Raw genomic sequence first — 24,372 nt, 5'->3', positions numbered from 1 at the left:
AGGAGGAGAAGCATCAGATGCTGCCAGCTGGATGGAGTGGCAAAAACTGTTGTCACAATAAAGTGCTTTTTGGTTGTTGTGTATAAAAGCTGGTGTCCCACACATTGAGTCCTGCAAATATCCCTGATTCTCTTGATTCAGTCCAACTTTTTGTAATAGATTAGTTCAAAAGTTGCCATCTGTGTTGATTTATATTCCTCTACCTAAACTTGGCCTATTATTTCCATCAAGTTTTGTTTTGTTTTGTTTTGTTTTGTTTTTTTGAGACAGAGTCTCACTCTGCTGCCCAGGGTGGAGTGCAGTGGTGCAATCATAGGTTATTGCAGGCTTGAACTCCTGGGCTCAAACAATCCTCCCACCTTAGCCTCCCAAAGTGCTGGAATTACAGGAATGAGCCCCCATACCTGGCCTCTATCGAGTCTAAATCTACCTATAGATATTTTAAATCACTTATAATGGTTATTATTTAACCTGTGCCAAACACTCTTGGAAATAAAGGACTTATTTTATGCTTCATTACAGGGGCACAACCCCTGATATACAGAATCTGTCATGTGAAAGGTCAGTGTCTGGATCTGAGTTCCCCTGGAAGCAGAACTTAAGGATTTGAATGCATGTCATTTATTTGGGAAGAGATATCTGGAAATACCCACAGAGGAATGGGGAAGAGAGATGAGAAATATTGAGAGGCCAGTAAAGAATGTATTATCAAACCAGTTTCCACTGTGGGTAACTGGAGCTCAGTCCTACTGAAGAGCATTGAAAGACAGTGTAGGACACACCTCAGAGGTATCCCACTGAGAGGCGAGGGAACTGGGACGTGTGCCTACCGACATGCTGTCTGTTATTGATAGTGGGCTGCTCTCTTGTTATTCGGGTTTGCCTTGTGCTGTCGAATGGTCACAGGTGTTTGCCGTAAATACCCTTCAGCTTATAGCAATAAATGCCAAGGGGATATGGGCAGACATCTAGTTACTATGAGTCTAATGAAACCCCCCACAACGTTCTGAACTTTCTGGTTATACTTTCTCTCTAAACTTTTATCTACTACATAGCCTTTATAGGAAAGCTTCATGCTGATTTAGTTGGACAAAGATTCTCTAAAAGTCTCTTCTGATGCTAGGTAAACAAAACTTCTTGCTCCAAATACTACATTTCTTTTAAAATGTTGGAAGGAAACAAACTCCTAATAATCATTCTTTCTTTAACTTTATTTTTCATTATAGAATCAGAACTAAAAGTGAAGTGCTAAAAATCAAGTACTATCTCTAGAAAACGGACTTAAATATCCTGAAACAAACCAGCTATATGCCTTTGAAATCAATGCATATGGAAAATTGATTGCTAAAATATTTATAGGCATGATAAAAGTAGAGAGTAAGAAATTATATTTTTTCCGATAACAAAATCATTTTAAAACATTTAATTTCTATGAAAACCTCCCAGTGGAATTTTTAAGCAACTCTGCCTGAATTTCTGGTGGTTTGATACTAAACTTCTGCTAGAAAATATTATTTATATACTACTTAAAGTTTCCAAGAAATTGTTAGTTTATTTTAGAAAGTGTTATGGACTGCCATTTCTAATGACTTGAAGCAACCTTTTTTCATTACATTAATTCATTTCCCAAAACTAGTGTAACATTTTGATACTAAAAGTAAACTCAAGATAAGATGGCTTATGGAAAATTCAAGAAAAAAAAGTTGAACCAGTAATTAAAGGAGTCAGAGATATGGTGAATCCTGACTTTCTAACACACCAGAACAAACTTTCTGGCAAAATAGCCCATGAAGTCACTGTGAAACACTACAGCAAGGCTGATCAGCACTAGTGGCCTCTTAGGGTCCCCAATTTCTTTATTCCTTGTTTGCTTTACCATCAGCCAGTGCTGAGTAGCCGATAGTCCTCGAGTCTCATGAATCCATTCAGCTTTGCAGGCCTGCGCACAGCCAGAAAGCTGGTGTGACTACTCAGGATGCCCACATATGTACAAGTAGGGTGTCTTTTTCCATTGGAATTCTTCTGTTCAACAAAGTTAGCGAACTGTAAATACATACACATGCATGCATACACACACCACGGGACTCAATAAAGCTATTTTATTTTAAATTTTTTAATTGCAGCTCACCAACATTTTTATATTGCCAGATTTGTCCCCTGCATAAGAGTATTACACACGACTGTGTTGGTTCATGCTGCATGGTTTTCATTTTGTTTTGTTGACTCCTTGAAGGGAAATCGATAAGCTCTTGCCTTCTTTCTTAAAGTCCAATGTCTTTCATTCATTCAAGTGTTTATTAAACACCTATTATTATTAATTGATTTCCTTTTGTTGCAAAAGGAATTAAGAAATGAACTTCTAGTATGTGACACATACGCTCTATAAAAGGAAAACAAACTGAAACGAGCCATGGTCCTTAACCCTGAAGAAACTGTGGTATATTTTAAGCTCCTTTGAGCAAGTGGAACAATATCATCATGATATCAGAAGTTTGGAGTAGTTTGGAAACTTGTAGAATCTGATGTACTGCATGGGCCAAAACCTCTGTCTTCCTACTTTCCAATGTGATGTCATCCAAGGTTGACACTATCATGTTTTCATTGCAAGAGTCAGTCTGGAGTCTAATTTAGAAAAACAAAACACAGCAATGTTATGCAATAATAAACCATACTGGACAATCTCTCTGCTGTCCCTTTGGATCCCCTTTTTGTACTCCCCAACATAGATCTGGGGTGCTATCACTAACAGCCAGCATCTGCAGATCTTCTTTCAAGGACTGCCCTCAGACTACCGGAGACCATCATGTCCAAACCTGGAAACTCACATCCCCTGGGACAGCTGTAAATGAATGACTCATCAATGCTCCTTTGGCTGAGGTCTCAGCAGCTCTGTGGTATAGCTACCACTCCAGAGTCTCCTGCAGGATCAGGCTATACCTACTCTCTGCTGGGGTTCCCTGAGGAGGCACCCTTGCTTGGCTTCCTCTTCTTTCCTGACCTGCTTTCCCCACTCCCTTACTAGCCTCTCCTGGGAGCACTTTCTTAATAAGTCCTTTGCACACAACCCCTCATCTCGGGGTCTGCTTCTGGGGAACCCAACCTAAGTGGCAAGGTTATGTGTAGTTTTCAGGGAATGAGTATCTATAAATACTAAAAGAATATCCGCTGATTCTTTCCTTAGTGTCCAAAAAAAGTTGACTGCTTCAGTGTCCCTCAGCCATTTCTCAGTCAGCACTGAAGGGTTCTTGTGTGATTTTTCTACTCTTCCAGGTGACACAGAGGCCCAGCTCCCATAAGATGAGATGTCTTTTCCGAATTAGCTTCGTCCCAAAAGATCCAATTGACCTTTTAAGGAGAGATCCAGTTGCTTTCGAGTATCTCTATGTTCAGGTATGTTAAAATTTTGGCATGTTTTATATCAATGTTGTGACATAAACTAACTTTGGGACTTTGCCCAGAATTCTTTAACTTGAAACGTTTCTTTTTTGTCCCCCACCTCAAGCTCAGTGAATCGGACAATAATTGTATGATGCTCTTTTTATTTTTATGTTCGATTTTGAAATAATGTCATACTTCCAAAAAAGTTGCAAGAGTAGTCATCTATACCCTTCACCCAGATTCACCAGTTGTTAACATTTTACCACATTTACTTTCTCTTTAGTATATGCACATGTTCCCTCTCCCCACACAAATCCACATACAAATGTATATAATTTTTTTCTAAACTATATGAAGGTCAATTACCAAAATAATTCTGGTTTACTCCTAAATGCTTCAGTGTGTGTTTTCTAATAACAAAGACATTTTGTTATACAATTATTATACAAGTAACAAAACCAGGAAAGTAAACATTGATACATTTCCATTATCTCACCTACAGTTTATATCCATATTACGCCTATTATCCTCAAAATGTCTTTTATATATACATTTTTTTCTAGAACAAGATGCACTGCAGGATCCCATTTTGCATTTAGTTGTCATGTCTCTTTAGTCTCCTTAAATCTGGAACATTCCTCAGCCCTTTTTTGCCTTTCACGACCTTGATAGTTTTGAGGAGTACTAGTCAGCTATTTTATAGAAATCTCTCAATTTGGGTTTCTCTGATGTTTTCTTATGATTAGACTGATGTCATACATTTTGGGAAGAACAACACGATTGACTTTGTGTCCTCAGTGTAACACATCAAGAGTCACATGATGTCAGTTTATCTCTAATGGCAAAATGAACTTCGACTCTTGGTTAAGGTGATATTCTCTGAATTCACCCAAAAGCTACTACTATTCCTTTCGTAATTAAAAAGTAATTTGTGGAGAGTCACTTTGTAGCTCTTTTTATTTATTTATTTATTCATTTTGAGATGGAATCTTGCTCTTGTCACCCAGGCTGGAGTGCAATGGCACGATCTTGGCTCACTGCAACCTCTGTCTTCTGGATTCAAGAGATTCTACTGCCTTAGCCTCCCGAGTAGCTGGGATTACAAGCATGTGTCACTACACCAGGCTAATTTTGTATTTTTAGTAGATACGGGGTTTCCCCATGCTGGTCGGGTTGGTCTCGAACTCCCAACCTCAGGTGATCTGTCCACCATGGTCTCCCAAAGTGCTAGGATTACAGGCATGAGCCACCACGCCTGGCCCTAATTGATTATTCTTATCTGAATCCATTATTATTGTAGTTGAAAATGATGATTTTTCTAATTTCATTATTGCTTCTGCACTTATTAATTGGTGTGAGGGTTTTCCCTTCTCCTTTATTTACTTACTTATTCATTCATTTGATGCTTAGATTTTTCTGAAAATTGTGATATTCATTTTACTGAACTGTTAATTTCAAGGTGGTAAAACCTGAAGAGAACAGTCTTTTCCAGACTAATATCTGATTCTGGGCTATAATTCCCCAAAAATGAAAGTTTCCAGGAATGAGTATCTGGTGTAGTTTGTCCCAAAGGGAATTTATCCAAGTTGATATTTATGAGGTGTTCCTATATTTTACTATAACTGCTTCCTATTACTCTCACTTAAATTTCCAATATAATCACATTAAACCAACTTACCTAATCCTTAGACAGCTTAGACATCTAGCAGTAGAACTAACTACTTGAAGAGGTTGCAAACCTAAACATAACCTCCCCCTCCTGACTGCCAGAAGGAGAAAAAAGCAAAAGCAAAGCAAAAAGAAGAAGAAGAAGAAGAAGAAGAAGAAGAAGAAGAAGAAGAAGAAGAAGAAGAAGAAGAAGAAGAAGAAGAAGAAGACGACGACGAAGACGACATTCTGTCTTTGAGAATATCTGTATAAGGCAAAGACTGCTGGAGCCATATATAAAATATATAAAGCAAAAAAGTAAGAAAAATAAAATAAAAAGAAACATTTGTTAACTCTAGGTAGTTAATAACACTGCTGTTTGCTTTACTATTTTTAATACTTTCTTGTATATTTCAAAACATTTGTAATCTTCAAAATATGGGTAGAAAAAAACGTGGGTGGAAGATGGAAGAGAGACTAGACAAGGTAGGTACCAGAGGTTAAGAATGGTGACATAAATTAAAGTGGCAATAAGCCCTGAAGATCATAGGTTAAGTCAGACAGGAAAGACACAGAACATACAAGAATGTTCTAGCAGATGGGGGCACTCAGGTTGAGGCCAGTCAAACCTTCCCCACCTCAGTGGCCTTTGGAAGACTGTGGTATTACAGCTCAGTGGGACGATTAATGTTCATGAAGATAATCCTACATCATTGGGAAAAGTCAAGTCCTGTTCAGTGAAACCTGTTGACCAAGTAAAGAAATGTGTAGTGTGCTTTAAAATGTTTACCACCCCGAACAACAAAACTGCCACGTTTTGGGTTTTTTAAATGTTAAGCTTTGATCACCTGGACCCCTCACTTGTCAACAATATCTCCTTGTCTCCAGCAGACATGACCGCATGAAACAGAGCCTGATTCTCAGCTGATCTGTTACTGTGTCTTCCCCATGTCCCTGCTGAGAACCAACCCAGGGCTTTGCCACTGCAGCTCATTGTTAGTTGCAAATAAATAGTTACAGGTGCTGGTCAGTAGTCGCTGTAGACAGTGAGTGCATTCAGTGGTTGTTCTCTATAATTACATACTCACCCCATTCACAAGAGGGTGCTTTAAAACTATTTTACTCTGCTTCCATTTAAACATCACAAGTCCATTGCATTTATAAAAAAAAAATATGGTTGCATTTGTCTTGGGGAGAGGACACCTCTTAAGTAGACAAGGAGTACAGCCAAACCCAGTTCTGTTTAAGGTGTGTTTGCACAAATCTAATGCAGTTTAGGGAGATCCTTCTCATTCAACAGACACATGTTTTTTATACATGTGAGACTGTCCTCAGAACAGGAAAATGTGTCTGGAAATCTTGCCCAGGAACTAAAAGAAAAAGACTGAGGATGTTTCTGCTTTCTTGCCTTGAGTATAGAATAGGCAGTGAATTAGCCACCTCTTCAAGGTGTAGCCAGAGGGGGAGAAATGGAAAAACAGGTATCGTAGACAATAAAGACCAAAATAAAGCAACTGTCATATATCCTCTGCTGAAACAGGAAATGAGAATGTCTTTGCCTCAGACCCTCTTCTTTGAAATGCCTTGTATCACAGAATGCGTGCTACCGTAAGTCTAAAATAACATCTAATATAAGTCAACAGATCTGCAAATGGTGTCTGGGTGCCCATGTTGATTTCAAGATACTAAAAAGATGCAATAAAACAAGCCTAGAGAACAAAAGAGTAAGCAGGAGCAACATGTATCACTTTACAAAAATAAAATCAATTTAACTTAGTGGGCTCCTAATGAGGACAGCAGCCATTGACTAGATGAATCATGACGATGAAAACAGAAGTTGCAATACTAGTATCTATTAATCTCCTAGTTCTTAATGGTCCATGACATATTTTACAGATTTTAGCATATATATTAACAATAAATGCTAATAGTCCAGATTGTTCAAATTTATCATTACAATGGGCTATACTGACATTTACCTGTCCACTATCTGTTAAGAAAAAGACGGTTATGTCAATTAGCAAATGAGTAAGACCTAAGAGGCTCCAAAATGTTTTCAAATACTATAGTATTATTGGTTTCCTTTTTAAGATCTAACATGTTAGTTATAAATGAACATTTTGGAAGCCTCAAGTGGAGCCTTTTGGGATCTCTATTTAGCAAAACAGATACTACCCATTTGCTTGTATAACTGTATTTTAAGTAATATAGTTGAGAGTAATAAAAGCAAGATTAGTACCATATATATATATATATATTCCAAATTTCACACTCATTCTCCAGAATCAGTCTGAACTAATTATATAATATAATGAAGTGACTAATCACCTTGTCAAAAAATTCATCTAGAAGTCTAGTTAAATACAGGGTAAAGCAGTGATGAGAAATATGGTCCCAGCTATGACTCTTAGGAGAAGTAATAGTGATGGCTCATCTTTATCAAGTATCTTCCACTTCATGAAACATATTTACAGGTATCATGGAAACCTTGCGAGTTCATTGCTAACTTTCAAGTTAGTTGTTTTGAGATTTAACCCACTTTTCCAATAAGGAAACTGAGGCTCAAGAGAGATGAAATGCCGTGTTCAAGGTCATTTTATTAGAACTTGACAGAACCTAGAATCAAACCTGGGGCTTTTGTCTCTAAATTATATGCCCAAATCCTCTTTCAATCCATCATGGCATAGCAGTCATTGAAGAAAATGATTTCTCAAAAAATTGATTCCTCACTGTGCCAATGGTTTTCTCACCCCATCCTTTATGGGACTCTATAAAATGACCCTATCTGCGCTCTCAACCCCTTGGAGCCCATGTGGACAACCCTGAGCACTTGGAAATAACTGGTAAACCCAAGACTAGCAAAACAAAATGGCAGCCTGTAATTGCTCTCAGAGGCTGCCTTAAATCAGACCACCCTATCTCCTGTCTCTGGACAAACTCACTTCTGACAAGGGGTACTGTGCAATCCAAACAGGTTTAAGATTTTAAGGAGAAGCAAAGGTGGAAGGTCATATTAGGGATGAACAGGGGAGAGAATGTGACTTCACTCTTAGCAGTGAAGTGATGGGTTGAGAGACATGCACCCATGGCATGTGGATACAGAGCATGCACGCAGGGCATAGCACCGGTGCAGCATGGGTGAGTGTGCACAGTGTAAATATTGTATGCAGAAGCCATCTGGGGGTACATGTTCCTATTTTAGTAAAATCAATATAGGAAGCAGTTATAAACGTGCTTCTCTTGAAAAGGAGGCAAGTAAATCTTGATATCGTTTTTCATTTGAGGCCAAGGGCCCCCTGACGTTTCACTAAAAAATCAAGTTGAAAAAGACAAATGAATTAGAGAAAAGGGAGCCTTTAGAATGAAGTCCCAAAGATACAAGGGAAATTGTCCATTTTTATGCTAATGTTCCACAAAGTATGGACAGCTGTGTAGAAATAGGATTGGACAAAAAGGGCCTGAGCTAATGCTAAGGGACTGAATGAAGAAACCTAGCAAGGCCTAGATTCTTCTTGGCCTCTGAGCAGCGTTCCTTCCTTCTGGGTGTGGGGCAGGACCCTTTCTGGAATGGGAGTCTTATGACCTACAATCAAACCATGTTGGTCAGATAATTTCTTTATGGCCAGTTTTTACACAGATAGGGCAGAGGGAAAATTAGAGTCATATTTTTAGGTTTTATGGCTGGCTTTGGGGAAAGGGAGTTCTAGTTTCTATGACCCACCTTGGAGAAGAGGGATTCTAGTTTCTATGGCTAGCCTCTAGGGAGAATAGAAATAAAAAACAGAAGGGCAGGAGAAGGTCAACGAAAAACTTTTGTTTCTGAGGCCTTCATTTTGGGGTATTGTTTTTTGAGCTCCAACAAAATCTTCTTGAGGCAAGCCAAAGAATAAAGAAAGAAGGAAATAAGAAAGGAGCTAAATACCATATTTTCTAGCCCAGGAATCTAGTTTCCCATAACAAAAGTAAGTGAACACAAGTGTAGAATAGGCCTAAGCAATGCAGCACTTCCCAGCAGCACTTAGCTCACCGCCTTGTGTCTAAACAGTAAGTGAGGATACTACTCCAAAGCCAACCTCTGTTCCCAAGCGGCACTTTACACTTGATGACACACTCTCAGCCACTCTTCAGCTTGATCCCCACAACAAACACTATGAGATAGGTGGCCTTATTCTACAGATGAATAAACTAAGACTGAAAGAGGAGGAATGACTCCCAGAAAGCCAGGCACTTGAAAAAGCAGGGCAGTCGCCCCTGAAGTGAACGGAGGAGTTCAATAGCTCCCCTTATCCAGTGTACCAATGTGCTGTGATAAGGCACTTGATGTGTATCTCATCTAATCCTCCAGCCACTCCAGTGAGATAGTTAATATGAATCCCCTTTGCACAGATGAGTACATTGAGGCTGCAAGAGTTAAAGTGAATGGTCTAAAACCACCTACACAGGTAGCCATTGGGAAAGCCAGAACGCCAGAGCAGGTGGGTATCAGTCCCAAGCCACTGTGCTCAATCGCCTTGCTAATTCTGCCTCCCTGCGGCTGCTGTGGCTGATAACGAGGAGGAGAATGATGTTGGTGGTGACAGTAGTAAACATGTAAGAGGGCTTACACCCTACCAAGTACAGTTCTAAGAGCTTTAGGGGTTTTGTTTTGGATTTTTTTTTTTTTTTTTTTTTTTTTTTGACAAGGTCTTGCTCTTTCACCAAGGTTGGAATGCAGTGGTGTGATCAAGGCTCACTGCAGCCACAAACTCTCGGACTCAAGCGATCCTCCTGCTTCAGCCTCCCAAGTAGCTGGGACTACAGGCACACACCACCATGCCCAGCTAATTTTTGTACTTTTTGTAGAGACAGGATTTCGCCATGTTGCCCAGGCTGGTCTTAAACTCCAGGGCTCACGTAATCCACCCACCTGAGCCTCCTAAAGTGCTGGGATTCTAAGGACTTTCCGTGGTTCACTCATTTAATCGTCACCACAACCCAGTGAACAGGGAGCAGTATTATCCCCAATTTACAGAAGAGAAAACTGAGGCACAGACAATTAAGAAGGTGCCCAAGTTTGTGCCCCCAGTGAAGTGGAGAAACAAGTTTCAAGCCTAAGATTCCAATTCAGGCAGCCTAACTCCAGAAGCCACATTATGCTATCAATGCTTTATGCATTCAGCTGCGGCACCTGTGTTTGGAAATTTCATACCTAAATTCCTAATTGTTTTTACAAAAAGCTAAATATTTAAATAGCAGCTCGTCGATGAATGCTAAATGTTTTGTGTGGTCTCTGTGTTTGCGTGTGCAATTAAATACTGACTCGTTTCCAAGCAGCACGATGGAGATGTTTCCACATTTAGCCTCCCTGCCTGGGAAGTGAAGGTTGAAACACTCTGGGGAAATGTATGTCACCTGTTCTCTAAGTCCACGCGCTGCGGCCCATTCTTTGACAAACTGTGCCCCCTGCTGGTCTCTTCGCAGAGTTGTAACGATGTGGTTCAGGAGCGATTTGGGCCGGAGCTGAAATATGACATAGCCCTGCGGCTGGCCGCATTACAAATGTACATTGCAACCGTTACCACCAAGCAAACGCAGAAAATCTCCCTCAAATACATCGAGTAAGTGTTGACTCTCAGCGCCATTTCGGAGACAGACATGCCGCCTCCCTTAGCCCGGGTGTATTTTTGTTATTTGTCCAAAATTGATCTTGTTTGTGGCAAAGCATTTATTCGCCAGTGGCAAAATGTATGAATATCATGCTCATTTTTGGTAGAAGAGATCCATTTCTAATCCACCTTTGGAGCATTGTAGTTAAGACGAGGGACATATTTAAAACGAAGCCTAAATTTTTGAATTCCTAAAGGGGCTTGATTCCAAGCCAAGCTTTGGTCTCAGCACTTTTCACACATTAACTTGTTTAATTCTCACAACATCCCTATGAGATTAGTAGGATTTTAGCTTCATTTTACAGATGAGCAAACCGGGCACAGAATAACTTGCCCAAGTCAAATGGCTATTAACGGGGGGGCAGGGGGGATACAGGATTCAAACCCAGGCAGTGGGACTCCCCATTGTCCTATAGATTGTGTGATGGGTTGAGGCACCTGTGTTTGGAAACACATGTAATGCTAAAGCTTTGGACCTCACCCCACACCCTGCTTGCAATCTCACCTCCAAAAGATGTATAAACTAATTAAAATCCCACTTTCCAAAGAAGCTTCTCATGGGCTGCCTAGAAAGCCTTTCTAAATTCCACAATGCCAGGTTGACCCACCAGGGGGCAAAATGGCTTTTCTCAATAAATTCATGAGCCTGTGTTGGGAAGGATTAAATCTCTAACTTGCTGACTTTAACACCACTGTTCTGACAACTCTCAGTCACCTGTTGACATGTAGGGAAAAATCCTCATGTGCAATTTGAGAACCTCAGGCCTTCAGTTCACTCCTTCCAAATGCTTTCTCTCTCTCCCCACACATAAGCATGACTGTATCCTGAGAAAGACTCGGCTCACAAAGAGATCTTGTGCTCAGCTGGACACATTCACACCCTCTTCCACTCTCTAAAGTTCTTGGGGACAGGTGAAACTGGCTGCCATTTGAAAAGGTGGCCTGCACAACCTGAGATGATTTTCAGACAATTAAAATGCATTTATTTTCCTACTTTCTGTACCCACATTTTACCAGGTTGAACATTGTACAGTCAAAAACGTCTCAGAGATATCCGGCTTGAGTAAAAATCCTGAAAAGTCTATAATAATGTTCTCATTCATAAATTCCTTTGACCAACAAATATTCATTGAGCATTTTATATAGCACTCACATTAGGGCAGTAGAAAATACTAATTAATATGTATGAATTCTATTCCTGGCCATTGAGGAACTTGTGCTCTGATTGTAAAAACAAGATAAAAAGACAAGAAAAGTAATTATTTAAAATAATGATACAAGTAGGATTACAAGATAGCCCATAAGTAGTGCCAAATGATGGCTAAAGACAATAAGTACAAGTTGAGAAGGAAGAAAACATAATCATGAAATATACCATTATTAACTAGTGAAGAATATGAATGGTCAAGTAGTGGAGGTAGGTTGTCTTCCTACCCTTCTTTGGAGAGGACCTGGAACAGGAGAAGTAACTGGAATCCTCTTGAAGGTCTTCACATAATTTAGAAGACACTGATTAGACACATAACCTAGGGTAGGATTTCTATTCCAGGATAGATTTCCTAGAATTCAAAATATGGGACCTTCTAAGAAAGGAGTTGTAGTCATTTCTGGGGAAATTGGCTCTTTGTAAAAATGTATTAACCCAGTCCCATTTGTTGTCATTTTGTTGTACATCCATACCCATGAATGATGCCAGCATCTCCACATCAATACCGGGCACACTTAAGAGTCATGAATCACACCCAATTCCACACCACCAGCAAGAAATGTTGATGGAAGGAGTTAGACATGAACTGGCTAGGACAAAAGAATTGTGTGTGCCTAGAGAAATAGCCATGGAGGAGGGGAGGGACAGGGAAGAATGGTTTGGGGACATGAAGGACTTGCATCCATTCTTCTAAGAGAAGAGAGAAAGAATGTGAGCAGACAGGGAGACTGGAGAATAGAAATCAACAAAGGGATGGAGAGAAATTGGTGTTGGAAATACAAACTCGGATATGTGAGTGACTTTGAAGAGATTCAGAAGTTGGTTGGACAAAATGTCTCTTCACTTTACATTGGCTCCAAATGCCTCCTTAGCATTGTCTCTATAGAGTGAGGAATAGATTTCTTTTTAAATGCAAACATACGTATTAATGACCAAGTAGTGTGTGTCCTGAGTGCAAACTAAAAGTTACTTCCTTAATTGGGGACTTGTCTCCATTCTCTGCCTTACCAAGGGTTCATTTGTTCCAACAAACATCAGAGCACCATTTTGTCTTAGATAACTCATCATCACAAGAATGTGAAATTAAAGATATGCTCTTTATTGCAGAAAAGAATGGGGATTAGAGACTTTTCTTCCCTCTGCTGTGCTGCAAAGCATGAAAGAGAAGAACATAAAGAAAGCACTTTCACACCTTGTCAAAGCAAATCAAAACTTGGTACCACCGGGTAAAAAGGTATCACATTTGCATCTTAATAGAAAATTATAAAGAGAGAGGCTTGAAGGCATTTTTTTAAATGTTTAAAATTAGCTCATGAATAAAATACTTAGTACCATATTTTCAGAAGCAGTAACACTGTGTAACTTTTTTCTAACTATTAACATATTTCTAACACTAATGAAAAATAAGTATTCATACAGAAACCTATTTATTTCTCACAAGTTATGGACTCCGTACTGTAGGGGGCAGGTGTGTGTTCATGTGCCCATCCAGGAAAAGTTTGCATAGCCTCTGAGAACTTGTGAATAGAAGATAGAATTGTGAAATAATTCTATGTTTCAATCATGCAATTGCTTATTGCTCAGACCAGCTTAAATGCACAACAGCCAGCAAGAGGCCCTGCAGGCCAGAGATCACATTCATTAAACCAGGGATCCTCAACTGTGGCATAACTGACATTTGAGAACAGATCATCCTTTGTTAGGGAGTTACGGGGAACATCCTGTGTATTGTGGGATATTTAGCATCCCTGGTCTCTACCCACAAGATGCTGGTAGCACCCTCCCATGATCGTGACAAACAAAAATGTCTCCAGACATTGCCAAATGTGCTCCAGGGAACAAAATCACCCCTATTGACAAACATTGGATTCAAACCTACCTTTAGAGGGAAGATAAAATTATTGCTGTCATTCACCATCATTAGTGTTAAAATCTTTTTATGCTTTTGTTTTGTTTTCATTAAGTAAAAGAAACACAAAGGAAATTTTAAAATATACTGTTGGTCAGAAAAGAGAGGTATAGTTTATAGGTAATAAAAAGCAAAAGATTCCAGGAACCAGAAAGAGAAGGAGCCTTAAAATACTGAATCTATAAAATTGGACGCAGTCTTCTAACCGAAGAACACTTTCCAATTGATATTAGCTGGAGAAATTTGTGTGACTCTAATACAAATCACTGTTTACATGGAGAATTATTTTGTCTTAGTGTCTGATTTTTTTAAGTCGTTTTTACTGGGTAAGGCACATTTCTTTCTATCCCCTCCACACCCCATGACGGTTTTTTTTTTGTTTGTTTTGTTTGTTTGTTTTTTAAGTATAATCAGGTTCACCACACTATCAGCCACCTTTAACTCACTTCCCAATTTCATGGGAAGGGTATCTTTGATCACAGTTGAGCATTCAGCTTACAGAGATGTAGCAAGACAATGCGGGTCAAGTTCTTAACTTCAGTTCTGATTTGCTGGAAGCTGATTTCTATAATTGACTTGTGATTTTTCTTCCAAGCCTGGCCCACTCATAATTTGGATAACTGCTATAAGATCAATCAATCTATCCATTTATCCATCACTGTCCTTTAAAGGTTGTTTTTCTAGCCAAGAGTGAATAGTTTGCTTTCAAAACAATTTGCAAATGCTTTGCATTTTTTAAAGAAGTAGGATGGATGAATGGTGCTAAGTAACAATTATATAAAGAGCAGTTCCTTCAGGTATAGTTAACAAATAAGCTGGCAAGTCATCTGCAATTGAAAATAGAATTTTATGGTCATTGCCACTTAATGGTGATCTACACCTTGTTGGAAAATTTCAACCTTAATAAAAAATCCCTGGCACATTCAGTATGAAACATTGACCTTTTTTTTTTTTTTTTAATCAAATACTCTTTTTAGTGATATGGGAACCTACATTTTTAAGTCTTTGTAAAGATAACTTTCATCTGGATAAAATTTCATTTATAAATCATTCGTGAAACTCAACAGATTTTCCAAGTTGAATTAATAAAACTGAGCCTTATATAGCAAGTTCAAACATGTCCACAATGATTGGATCTCAGAAAGTTCATTTCCCCCGAAAACTTGCAAGGACTGGAAGAAACTTGAGAGGGGAAGTGTAAAGGGCCTGTTTAGAAGGCTTTGCCTAGATTGCAGGTGCATATTCAAAATGATTCCCACAAAGTCTACATTCAGGTGAGTCTCTTGTGCAATGGGAATATATGTAGACACCTCACCTTTGTCCCTAATTGCAAGTAGAAGGCTCCTCTCACTTCTTGAAATCTCCCAGTGAGCAGATGTTCAATGGAACATTTTATGGTCTTGTTCTCACTTGTTGAGTGCCCGGCCCAGCATATCTATACCCATGAGTGCCCCATACATTGACCCTCTAATGAATAAGATGTGAATCTTGATTTTATGTTCCAGTCCTTCATCAGGAAACCAAATATGTAGCAATTCTATTCCTAATGAAGAGTCTTTGTCACATCTCAACTTTTCAGCAGTAAAATCATCCTTCTATCTTAGCCTTGTTTTCTGCGGGTCTCCAGCTGAAATGGAGTCATACCCAATAGAGTTAACACCTGAGGTTTCTTTTCTCTCCTCAGCTCTCTGCACTACAAGCCAAGGTCCATTATCTCAAGTTCCTCAGTGACCTGCGATTGTATGGGGGCCGTGTGTTCAAGGCAACATTAGTGGTAATTTGTTTCTTTTTGTTTTGTTTTGTTTTGTTTTGTTTTTGCTTTCTCTTGGAAGCCACAGCAGCTCATTCCACCTCTGATGACAAAAGCAAATCAGCTGTGAATCTTCTCCAGCCTTCATTTCTAACCAACTTCACAACAGTCTGAAAATATCAGAAGAACTGTTAAACTAGATAACACCACTGCAGAATGCCCTAGAAAAAGAAATGTGAAGAACCAAGAGAATCAAAGGATTCTAACAATGGCCTTCTTTTAAATCACTGAGCCAGAAGTTGCTTTCACAGTGAAAAAAGGAAAACCAAAAAGAAAAAACAAACCTCATTTCTAAAAGCATCTTATGATTATGAACATACTGTGCTTTAACATTTACTTTCTAATTACTCATAATTTATCAGAGCCTCAAATCAGTCATGTATCTGGTTCTTCTAATTGGATGATTTAGTACAGTATGACCCAGAAACACTTTCTAAAAAAAATGTAATCTTATAAAAATAGGATCGTTGGTTCAAGTTGGCATGGTATTTCAGAGGTTCAGTATTTTTATGTTGTCAACTTCTCTTTCTCAGCAGGCGGAAAAGCGCTCGGAAGTGACTCTCCTGGTTGGGCCCCGGTATGGCATAAGCCATGTCATCAACACCAAAACCAACCTGGTGGCTCTTTTAGCCGACTTTAGCCACGTCAACAGGATTGAAATGTTTTCCGAGGAGGAGAGCTTGGTGCGGGTGGAACTCCACGTGCTAGATGTGAAGGCAAGTGTTTCAGATGTTGATACACATGACCTTGCTGTAAACAGCTAATTTCTGATAACACTGCAGATGTTTACAAGGCAGGCAAAAGTCAATGTGTGCAGAGCATCACAGATGCAATGTGGTGCAGAAAATAATCCACCCAACTCAGGCCTGAGGGCTCCAGTCCTCACTAAATTGCTGTGTGATTGGGAACAGGTCGCTATACTTCTCTGGGCTCAATTTTTTTATTCCTACATGAGAAAGCAAGCTACATAATTTCTAGGTCCCTTCTGACTTTAGAAAATGTGATTTCTAGTTTTAGAGTAGGGGAAACTTTTCTGAACTAACTTTCTAGAATATATGACTCAAATCAAGAGGGAGATTTTCCCCAACTTTCTTTAGAATTCTCACTCCCTTTGCTTAGGTTGGGTCCATATGTGTGTATTCATTTGGAAAAGCTTGATATTTTAGTTCATCTGTCTTCTCATATGGTAACAACTGGTACTGACTGAACATCTGGCTCCTATGAATGTCATAGCCATTCCATTTAAAACAAAAATCTGGCCAGGCGCAGTGGTTCATGCTTGTAATCCCAGCACTTTGGGAGGCCAAGGCGGGCGGATCACAAGGTCAAGAGTTCAAGACCAGGCTGACCAACATGGTGAAACCCCATCTCTACTAAAAATACAAAATTAGTCGGGCGTGGTGGCACGCACCTGTAATCCCAGCTACTCAGGAGGCTGAGGCAGGAGAATCACTTGAACCCAGAGATGGAGGTTCCAGTGAGTCGAGATTGTGCCATTGCACTCCAACCTGGGTAATAGAGTGAGACTCCATCTCACAAAAAAAAAAAAAAAAAATCTGAGATGGTCCACAAAGGGCAAAACTCTACTCCCAAAAGAGAATAGGAAATAGTCCAGGTTCCTGGTCTCCACCTTCTTTTTCCAGTAGAGATGAGCTATTGGATTTTGGCAATGGCAATATTTCTACTGTTTCTATGAAGAAAAGGCACTGGAACAAAGGGAGATAGTGACTCCACAAAGGAGACAACACCAGCCTGGAAGGTGCTCTGAGAATAGTCATGGAGGACCCAGCCCTACCTGCATCCCCACTAGGGTGCTGGTGTGGGAGGAATGGATTGACAGCCATTGAGAATGTGGCAAAGTGTTTCTACAAAGCACATCAGAATACCCCAGAGAGCTCTGCAGTGGGAATAGATGATCACGAAAGACGGAATGTAGAACTCAAACATGCTGGCTGTGGCCTGTGGGATTTCATGGGCTGCATCCAGAGGGTTCCAGATGACTTCATGGCTAGCTGAAAGAGGGAGGATAGACTTGGAATGCCCATCCTACTCCATGAGCAAAGAGGCTGAGAGAAATAGCCCCATCACGGAGAAAGGTGGACCAAAGGTTGAACTGGATGCAATTATTACAGATTCGATGACAGAGATAATCTGTCCTAAACAGAAATGAGTGCTGTGTCCGGCCAATGGTGTCCTGCCTATATAAAATAATGATGCGGTGGCTTGGAGGCCGAGGGGAGACCTCAACTGAAGTGGAAGGAAAAGCAGTTCAACAAGTAGTACAGGCGCTTTGTCAGGGAAGTTAAATTCTACCAGCTGGGGGCACTAAATCCCCCCAGTGTCCTATACCTAGGAGTGAAAGCAAGAGATCTGCTGTCTTGCTGTCTTTGCGCCTCTCTTCGTATCTGCTTTTTCTTGTTTCCTTATTTCTCTCTCTCTCACCTTTTCTTTTTCAACAAGAACACACTCTTCCTAACTCAATGAGAAAAATTGCTTCATCCAACACTTTTTTTTTCCCTATAAGCCCCAAATCCATGTCCAATTGTATAATAACCTCATTGTTTCAAGAGAGTTTTAGTAAGGCCTTTTCTCAACTCCCATCTGTTTTATGCTCCTGTAAATTTACTACTTCTTCTAGAAGCAACTTTTTACTGGATCTCTGGCACTTTTCATTCAATCTTAGCAGTAATTTCCACTTAAATTTTACCTCTCTTTAACACTAATTTACACCGTGAACCCAAAACTTAATCTTCCTGTAATTTTCAGATTGTGAGTTCACTGCTGGTAACTGAGGTAACGGGTAACTTAACTAGTTAATGTTAATTTACCAGTTTAACATGTTTAATTGTTTTTAAATGTTAAAAATGTTAACTATTTGGGAAGAAAACAATCTCATTTTTCTTTCATTTCAATATGACTTGGGGGCCAGTTGCGGTGGCTCACACCAGCAATCCCAGCAGTTTGGGAGGTTGAGGTGGGCAGATCATTTAGGATCAGGAGTTGGAGACCAGCCTGGCCAACATGGTGAAGCCCCGTCTCTACTAAAAATACAAAAATTAACCTGGCGCGGTGGCGTATGCCTGTGATCCCAGCTATTCAGGAGGCTGAGGCATTAAGAATTGCTTAAACCCAGGCGGTGGAGGTTGCAGTGAGCCGAGTTTGCACCACTGCACTCCAGCCTCAGCGACAGAGTGAGATCCTGTCTCAAATATAGATGATAGATAGATAGATAGATAGATAGATAGATAGATAGATAGATAGATAGATAAATAGATAGATAGATAGATAGCCAGGCAGATAGGCAGGCAGGCAGGCAGGCAGGCAGACAGATAGATAGATAGACATATATATGACTCGGAAGAGATTCTAAATGTCCAGGCTTTTTAGAGGGTGCGTCCTGAATGTTTTTCAGTAAGGCACTTTGTGTTATCCTTGGCTTTTTCTCCTGCCTTGGGTTTCTCCCATGAAATATTTGTTCACTAACTCCTTTTTCCATAAGTATAAATGCAGCCGTTGACACTCCAGGGATGTTAAGAATGGATGGCTTTAACCAAAGTGTTCTTTTGTGTAGCCCATCACACTTCTGATGGAATCCTCAGATGCCATGAACCTGGCCTGCTTAACGGCTGGATACTACCGACTGCTTGTTGATTCCAGGAGGTCGATATTTAACATGGCCAACAAGAAAAACACAGCGACCCAGGAAACAGGTATTCTCTTCCTGAACTCATGAAGCACTGACCTCCCTGCAAACACCCCACCTAACAACAATAAAAAGGATGTTTTCTGAAAAGTTAAGACCGGACGCGGTGGCTCACGCCTGTAATCCCAGCACTTTGGGAGGCCAAGGCGGATCACGAGGTCAGGCTTTCAAGACCAGCCTGACCAACATGGTGAAACACCGTCTCTACTAAAAATACAAAAATTAGCTGGGCATAGTGGCATGTGCCTGTAATTCCAGCTACTCGGGAGGCTGAGGCAGGAGAATCGGTTGAACCTGGGAGGCGGAGGTTGCAGTGAACTGAGATTGCACCACTGCACCCCAGTCTGGGCGACAGAGCCAGACTCCGTCTCAAAATAAACAAATAAATAAAAATTAAAATTAAAGTTAAAATTGTACCCACAAAAAAATCTAATGTCCAAATTCAATGCAAAAAGCCTTCAGATACCTCTAATGTGGGCTAATTGTTAAAAAGAAAAATGCCGATTTCTCACCACATTTGACACATCACTCAGAAGTGTCAGGGTGCTTGCTCCAACCTTGATTTTATTATCATGAAAGTCTCTATGGTTGGGTTTTCATGGCCTTACTTTTACAGAGGTCAGGGCCAGAGGACTAATGATGGAATGCCCGAACATGAGTTGTGAGCCTCTGCTTTAGGGCTGGTCTCTCCTGAAGGTGTCCTAGGCCCAAGGGTCTGGGAGGACTCCTCTCTGTAGTCAGAGTTATGCCCAGGATTCTGGGAATTTTACAAACAGGAAAATGTGGTTATTGCCTAGCACTTGGACCTGGGGACACTAGAAGAAAATTTTTCCACCATGGCAGCCACCTTGGATCCATAATAGGAGCACCGAGATGGCAAAGACATCAAATAATTCAGTTCACCTACTTGACAGCAAAAAAGATCCCCACAGTGAGGACAGGGAAGGCTGCAAATGTTAAATTGATTATCCTTTGACAGTAGGTGGTTTTCATTGGTTTTAGGACATTTTTTCTTCAGTTACTTAAGCATTTTACTCCATCTACAGTGGATGCTTAGTAAATGTCACTGATGGACAGATGCCACCATTCTAGGCACAGTCACTGACCCGTTAAAAAAAAAATTATAATCAGAGGTTCCATAATTGGGGTTTCTTTTAAAAGAAAGGGGAATTCTTACAAACAAATTTTACTGTTGTTTCTCTTTTTTTCTCCCTCCCCCCGGCCCCGGTATTTCTCAGAGAAGATGAGGGGAGAAAAAAAGGGAAGGAAGTTCTCTCACTGTTAAATTGAGCAGAAACATCAAACTTTATTCCATAAATATATTGCAATATGTGGACACATTTACACACACATACAGACTCACACACAGTTTACTATGATGGCCAGGTGAGTGGAAGCAGCTCAGTCATAGAAAACGGGAAGCTAGAAACAGGAAGCGATGGATAAAGTATGATAGAAGGCAACACTTGGACTTTCAAGTCAAATAAATCTGAAATTTAATCCAGTCACATCTTGAGGTGTCTGATTTTTTTAATTTCTCTAAGCTTGAGTTTCTTCATTTGTAAAATGGGGTTAAAAAACTAGCTTGCAAGGGTTAGAAAAATAATCTAGGTACATCATCTATAATGATGCTCAGCATTTCTATTAATAATTTGCAGTGGGAAAAAAAAGAAAAAAAACCAGAGGCAGAAAGAACCGAGAATGACAGAGATAGAGGCCGGGTGCAGTGGTTCACGCCTGTAATCCCAGTACTTTGGGAGGCTGAGGCAGGAGGATCACTTGAGCACAGGAGTTTGAGACCAGACTAGGCAACAAAGGGAGACCTCATCTCTACAAAAAATACAAAAATGAGCCAGGCGTGGTGGCATGTGCCTGTAGTCCTAGCTACATGGGAGGCTGAGGTGGGAGGATACCTTGAGCCTAGGAGGTCAATGCTGCTGTGAGCTATGACTCGCCACTACACTCTGGCCTAGGTGACAGAGCAAAACCCTGTCTCAAAAATAAATAAATAAATAAATTAGAAAGTAATAGAAACACAGAAAGGAGAGAAAGACAGAACATGTGGCAAAGAAAGCTCCTGAGAGACACAAATGTTTAAAAATAAATACAGAAAAAGAAAGAACAAAAAGGAGGTGATAGACGTGCACTGGGTTTGGCAGTAAACATTTTTATGACCACATGTTTTCATTGAGCTAGGAGATTTAGAGCAATTTAATGCTGACCTTCGAAATTCCACAGAAGGCTGGGCTCGGTGGCTCATGCCTATAGTCTCAGCACTTGGGGAGTTGAAGGCGGATGGATCACTTGAACCCAGGAGCTTGAGACCAGCCTGAGCAACAAAGTGAGACACTGTGTCTATGAAAAAAATTTAAAAATTAGCCAGGTGTGGTGGCATACACCTGTGGTCCCAGCTACTTGGGACATTGAGGAGGGAGGATCACGCAAGCCCGAGAGGTCAAGGCTTTAGTGAGCCAAGCACACTATTGCACTCCAGCCTCCAGCCTGGATGACAAAGCAAGATCCTGTGTCTAAAAAACAAAAAACATAAAAAAGAGAAAAGAAAAGAAATTCCAAAGAGCTGTTCAGCAATTTGACACAATTGTTTCCCTTTGGAAAACCAGTTTTGGGTTTTTTTTTCAAATTTTATTTTCAAATGTTAAAGTTTATCTGGAAAATAAATCCTTTCCTCATAGACTATAAAGATTGTAGAGGTGTATGAAGAAAACCAAACCTACTATTCTAAACATGATTACAGTAATAAGGGTCTCCACTCTGTCCAATTCATAGTGACCCACAACGTAAGTTTTAACAGAACTTAAAGAGGCAAAAACATAGTTACAAAAAGTATTCTTACTGTGGGGAAAGAATGGAACTTCAGCCTCACCATCATTTCTCCCAGTTTCACATACCTATCCCCACTCTCAAAGATAGAGGGCGGGAGAGAGAGAGAGAGAGAGAGAGAGAGAGAGAGAGAGAGCGCCAGCGAGTGCTGAAAGTACTCTCTTCTCTTCAGAAACTCCCAAAAGATCTGATAGCCAAGAAATACAGAGTGGAAGTTCCATCAGGCCAGTTCTTCTCTAGTCCATTCTCTCCTTCCACTGTAGGAGACTGGGCCACAGAATAGACCCCAGCTCCCAACCCACATTCTTCCATGTCTCCAAAATTATTCCAAGAAGCCAAATCAGTAGACCCTTCTGGAAGGAAGCTAGATTGAGCACATATTTTATTCTCACCTCAAATTGATCCCAGATCTTAGTCAAGATCTCTAATAAGAAACAGCCCCCATTTCTTCTTCTCTATCTTGAAAATTAGGCTTCAAGCACTTTCAAAATCCCTGGCCCCAGATATGTATGCATCTCTGGGCTTTAGGAGGGTCTTAGTAAGTATCCATCAACTTGCTTTGAGCCTGCTGACCTATTCAGTTTTCTTGTTCATCTAAACCAGAGTTGGCAAAACTATGGTCAATGGGCCAAATCATGTTCTTGCAAATAAAGTTTTATTGGAACTCAACCACACACATTGTTTTACTTTCCTAAGGCTGCTAGAACAAATTCTTACAAACTTGGGAGCTTTAAACAACATAAATTTATTCTCCCACAGTTTTGGAGGCCACAAGTTCAAAACCAGGATGTTGACAGGGCCATGCTCCCTTCACAGGCTTTAGGGGAGGATTTCTCTTTACCTCCTCCTGCTTCTGGTGGCCAGCATTCCTTGTGGCTGCTTAACTCCAGTCTCTGCCGCTGTCTTCACGTGGCCTTCCCCTCTTCTCTGTGTGGCCCAAATCTCTCTCTGCCATTGAATTTAGGGCCCATGCAGATAATTAAGGATAATCGCATCTGAAGATCCTTGACATTGCAAGACACTTTTTTCCAAATAAGGTCACGTTCACAGAGTGGACATATCTTTTGGGGGCCACCATTCAACTCATATACCCATTTGTTTATGTAGCACCTATGGCTCCTTTCATATTAAAACAGCTAAATTGAGTAGTTGCTCAATTGAATGGTTGGCCCACAAAACCAAAATATTTACTATCTGGGCCTCCCTTTACAGAAAATATTTGCCAAGCCCTAAACCTGCATTACAATGCAACTTTGCTGAACTACTCTTCCTCCTGCAACAATCCACACTCACACACACACTTCCCCCGACGTGCACACCCAGTCATAATCTAAATTGTTGTTGTTAATAAAATAATGCTGACCCCCCACAAGGTTTATTTATTGTAAGGTAAGATGCAAATATGGCTAGTGTATAATCCAATGTCTTCAAAATTATATCTCTTATTGTTCATGAAAATACATGAATTTATTAAAAATGACCATGAACACTGTTCAGCATTAAGTCCATTGCATGATTTGCCGGGAGCAAAAACCTCTTTGGTAAAACTGCACTTTTTTCCCATATGTCTTGCACATCTGATGTCAGTTAGCCAAACTTGTGCAGGGGACAATTTGAGGGAATGGATGGGAGAATAGTATGGCCCTAAAATTTTCTCAAAATGTTGCCTCTGGAATCTATAAGGCAATATCAACAGAATGACCCAGTTCTCTGTCTTGTTAAATATCAGAACAAATCTCCGCATCAAAATTCCAGATTGAAAGATGCTTGAAGAGCAAACAAACTAATAGTATTTAAATTGGGGTTTTGTAATTTTAATCCATGAGGAACATGAAACAAATTTTCAGGAGTTCTCGTGATACAAACAAAAATTGAAATTAACCTAAATATTAATTATGCTTAGAAATTACAGAGAAAAGTACCTTACCTGTGACCACTCCACCTTATGCATTTTATACACACACACACATACACACAGGCATGCATGCTGACATTTATACATGAATATTTTAACATCTACTAGGATATCAAAAGACTGAAGATAGAAGTTTTATACTATCATTACAATATTTATTTTAATTTCCCATATGGCAAAACTCTGACAATCCTTGACTATCTCTGAACTCAATGAGGAAAACATTCAATATCTTCCTTCACGAAGTAGGGAATATTAGATCTCACCTTACAAAAAAAGAACAATTAATGTTCTGGAATAATGGCCTATTGAAATCT

The 24,372-nt window shown here is 40.0% G+C and overlaps 1 protein-coding gene across 2 annotated transcripts in view; it reads left to right on the top strand.

Moving 5' to 3' along the window:
- Positions 1 to 24,372, top strand: part of LOC101018930 (FERM and PDZ domain-containing protein 4) — a 113,239-nt gene that overhangs the window by 80,143 nt on the left and 8,724 nt on the right. For both annotated transcript variants that reach the window (XM_031660760.1, XM_031660761.1), the window contains exons 7-12: positions 3,271 to 3,390; positions 10,486 to 10,622; positions 12,985 to 13,111; positions 15,471 to 15,560; positions 16,130 to 16,312; positions 19,168 to 19,306. In XM_031660760.1, the coding sequence (XP_031516620.1) occupies positions 3,271 to 3,390; positions 10,486 to 10,622; positions 12,985 to 13,111; positions 15,471 to 15,560; positions 16,130 to 16,312; positions 19,168 to 19,306 (796 nt within the window). The remainder of the gene's footprint in view (positions 1 to 3,270; positions 3,391 to 10,485; positions 10,623 to 12,984; positions 13,112 to 15,470; positions 15,561 to 16,129; positions 16,313 to 19,167; positions 19,307 to 24,372) is intronic.

The sequence above is a fragment of the Papio anubis genome, chromosome X (genome assembly GCF_008728515.1).
Source record: "Papio anubis isolate 15944 chromosome X, Panubis1.0, whole genome shotgun sequence".
Lineage (NCBI taxonomy): Eukaryota > Metazoa > Chordata > Mammalia > Primates > Cercopithecidae > Papio > Papio anubis.
This window is presented reverse-complemented; position numbering and strand designations above follow the sequence as displayed.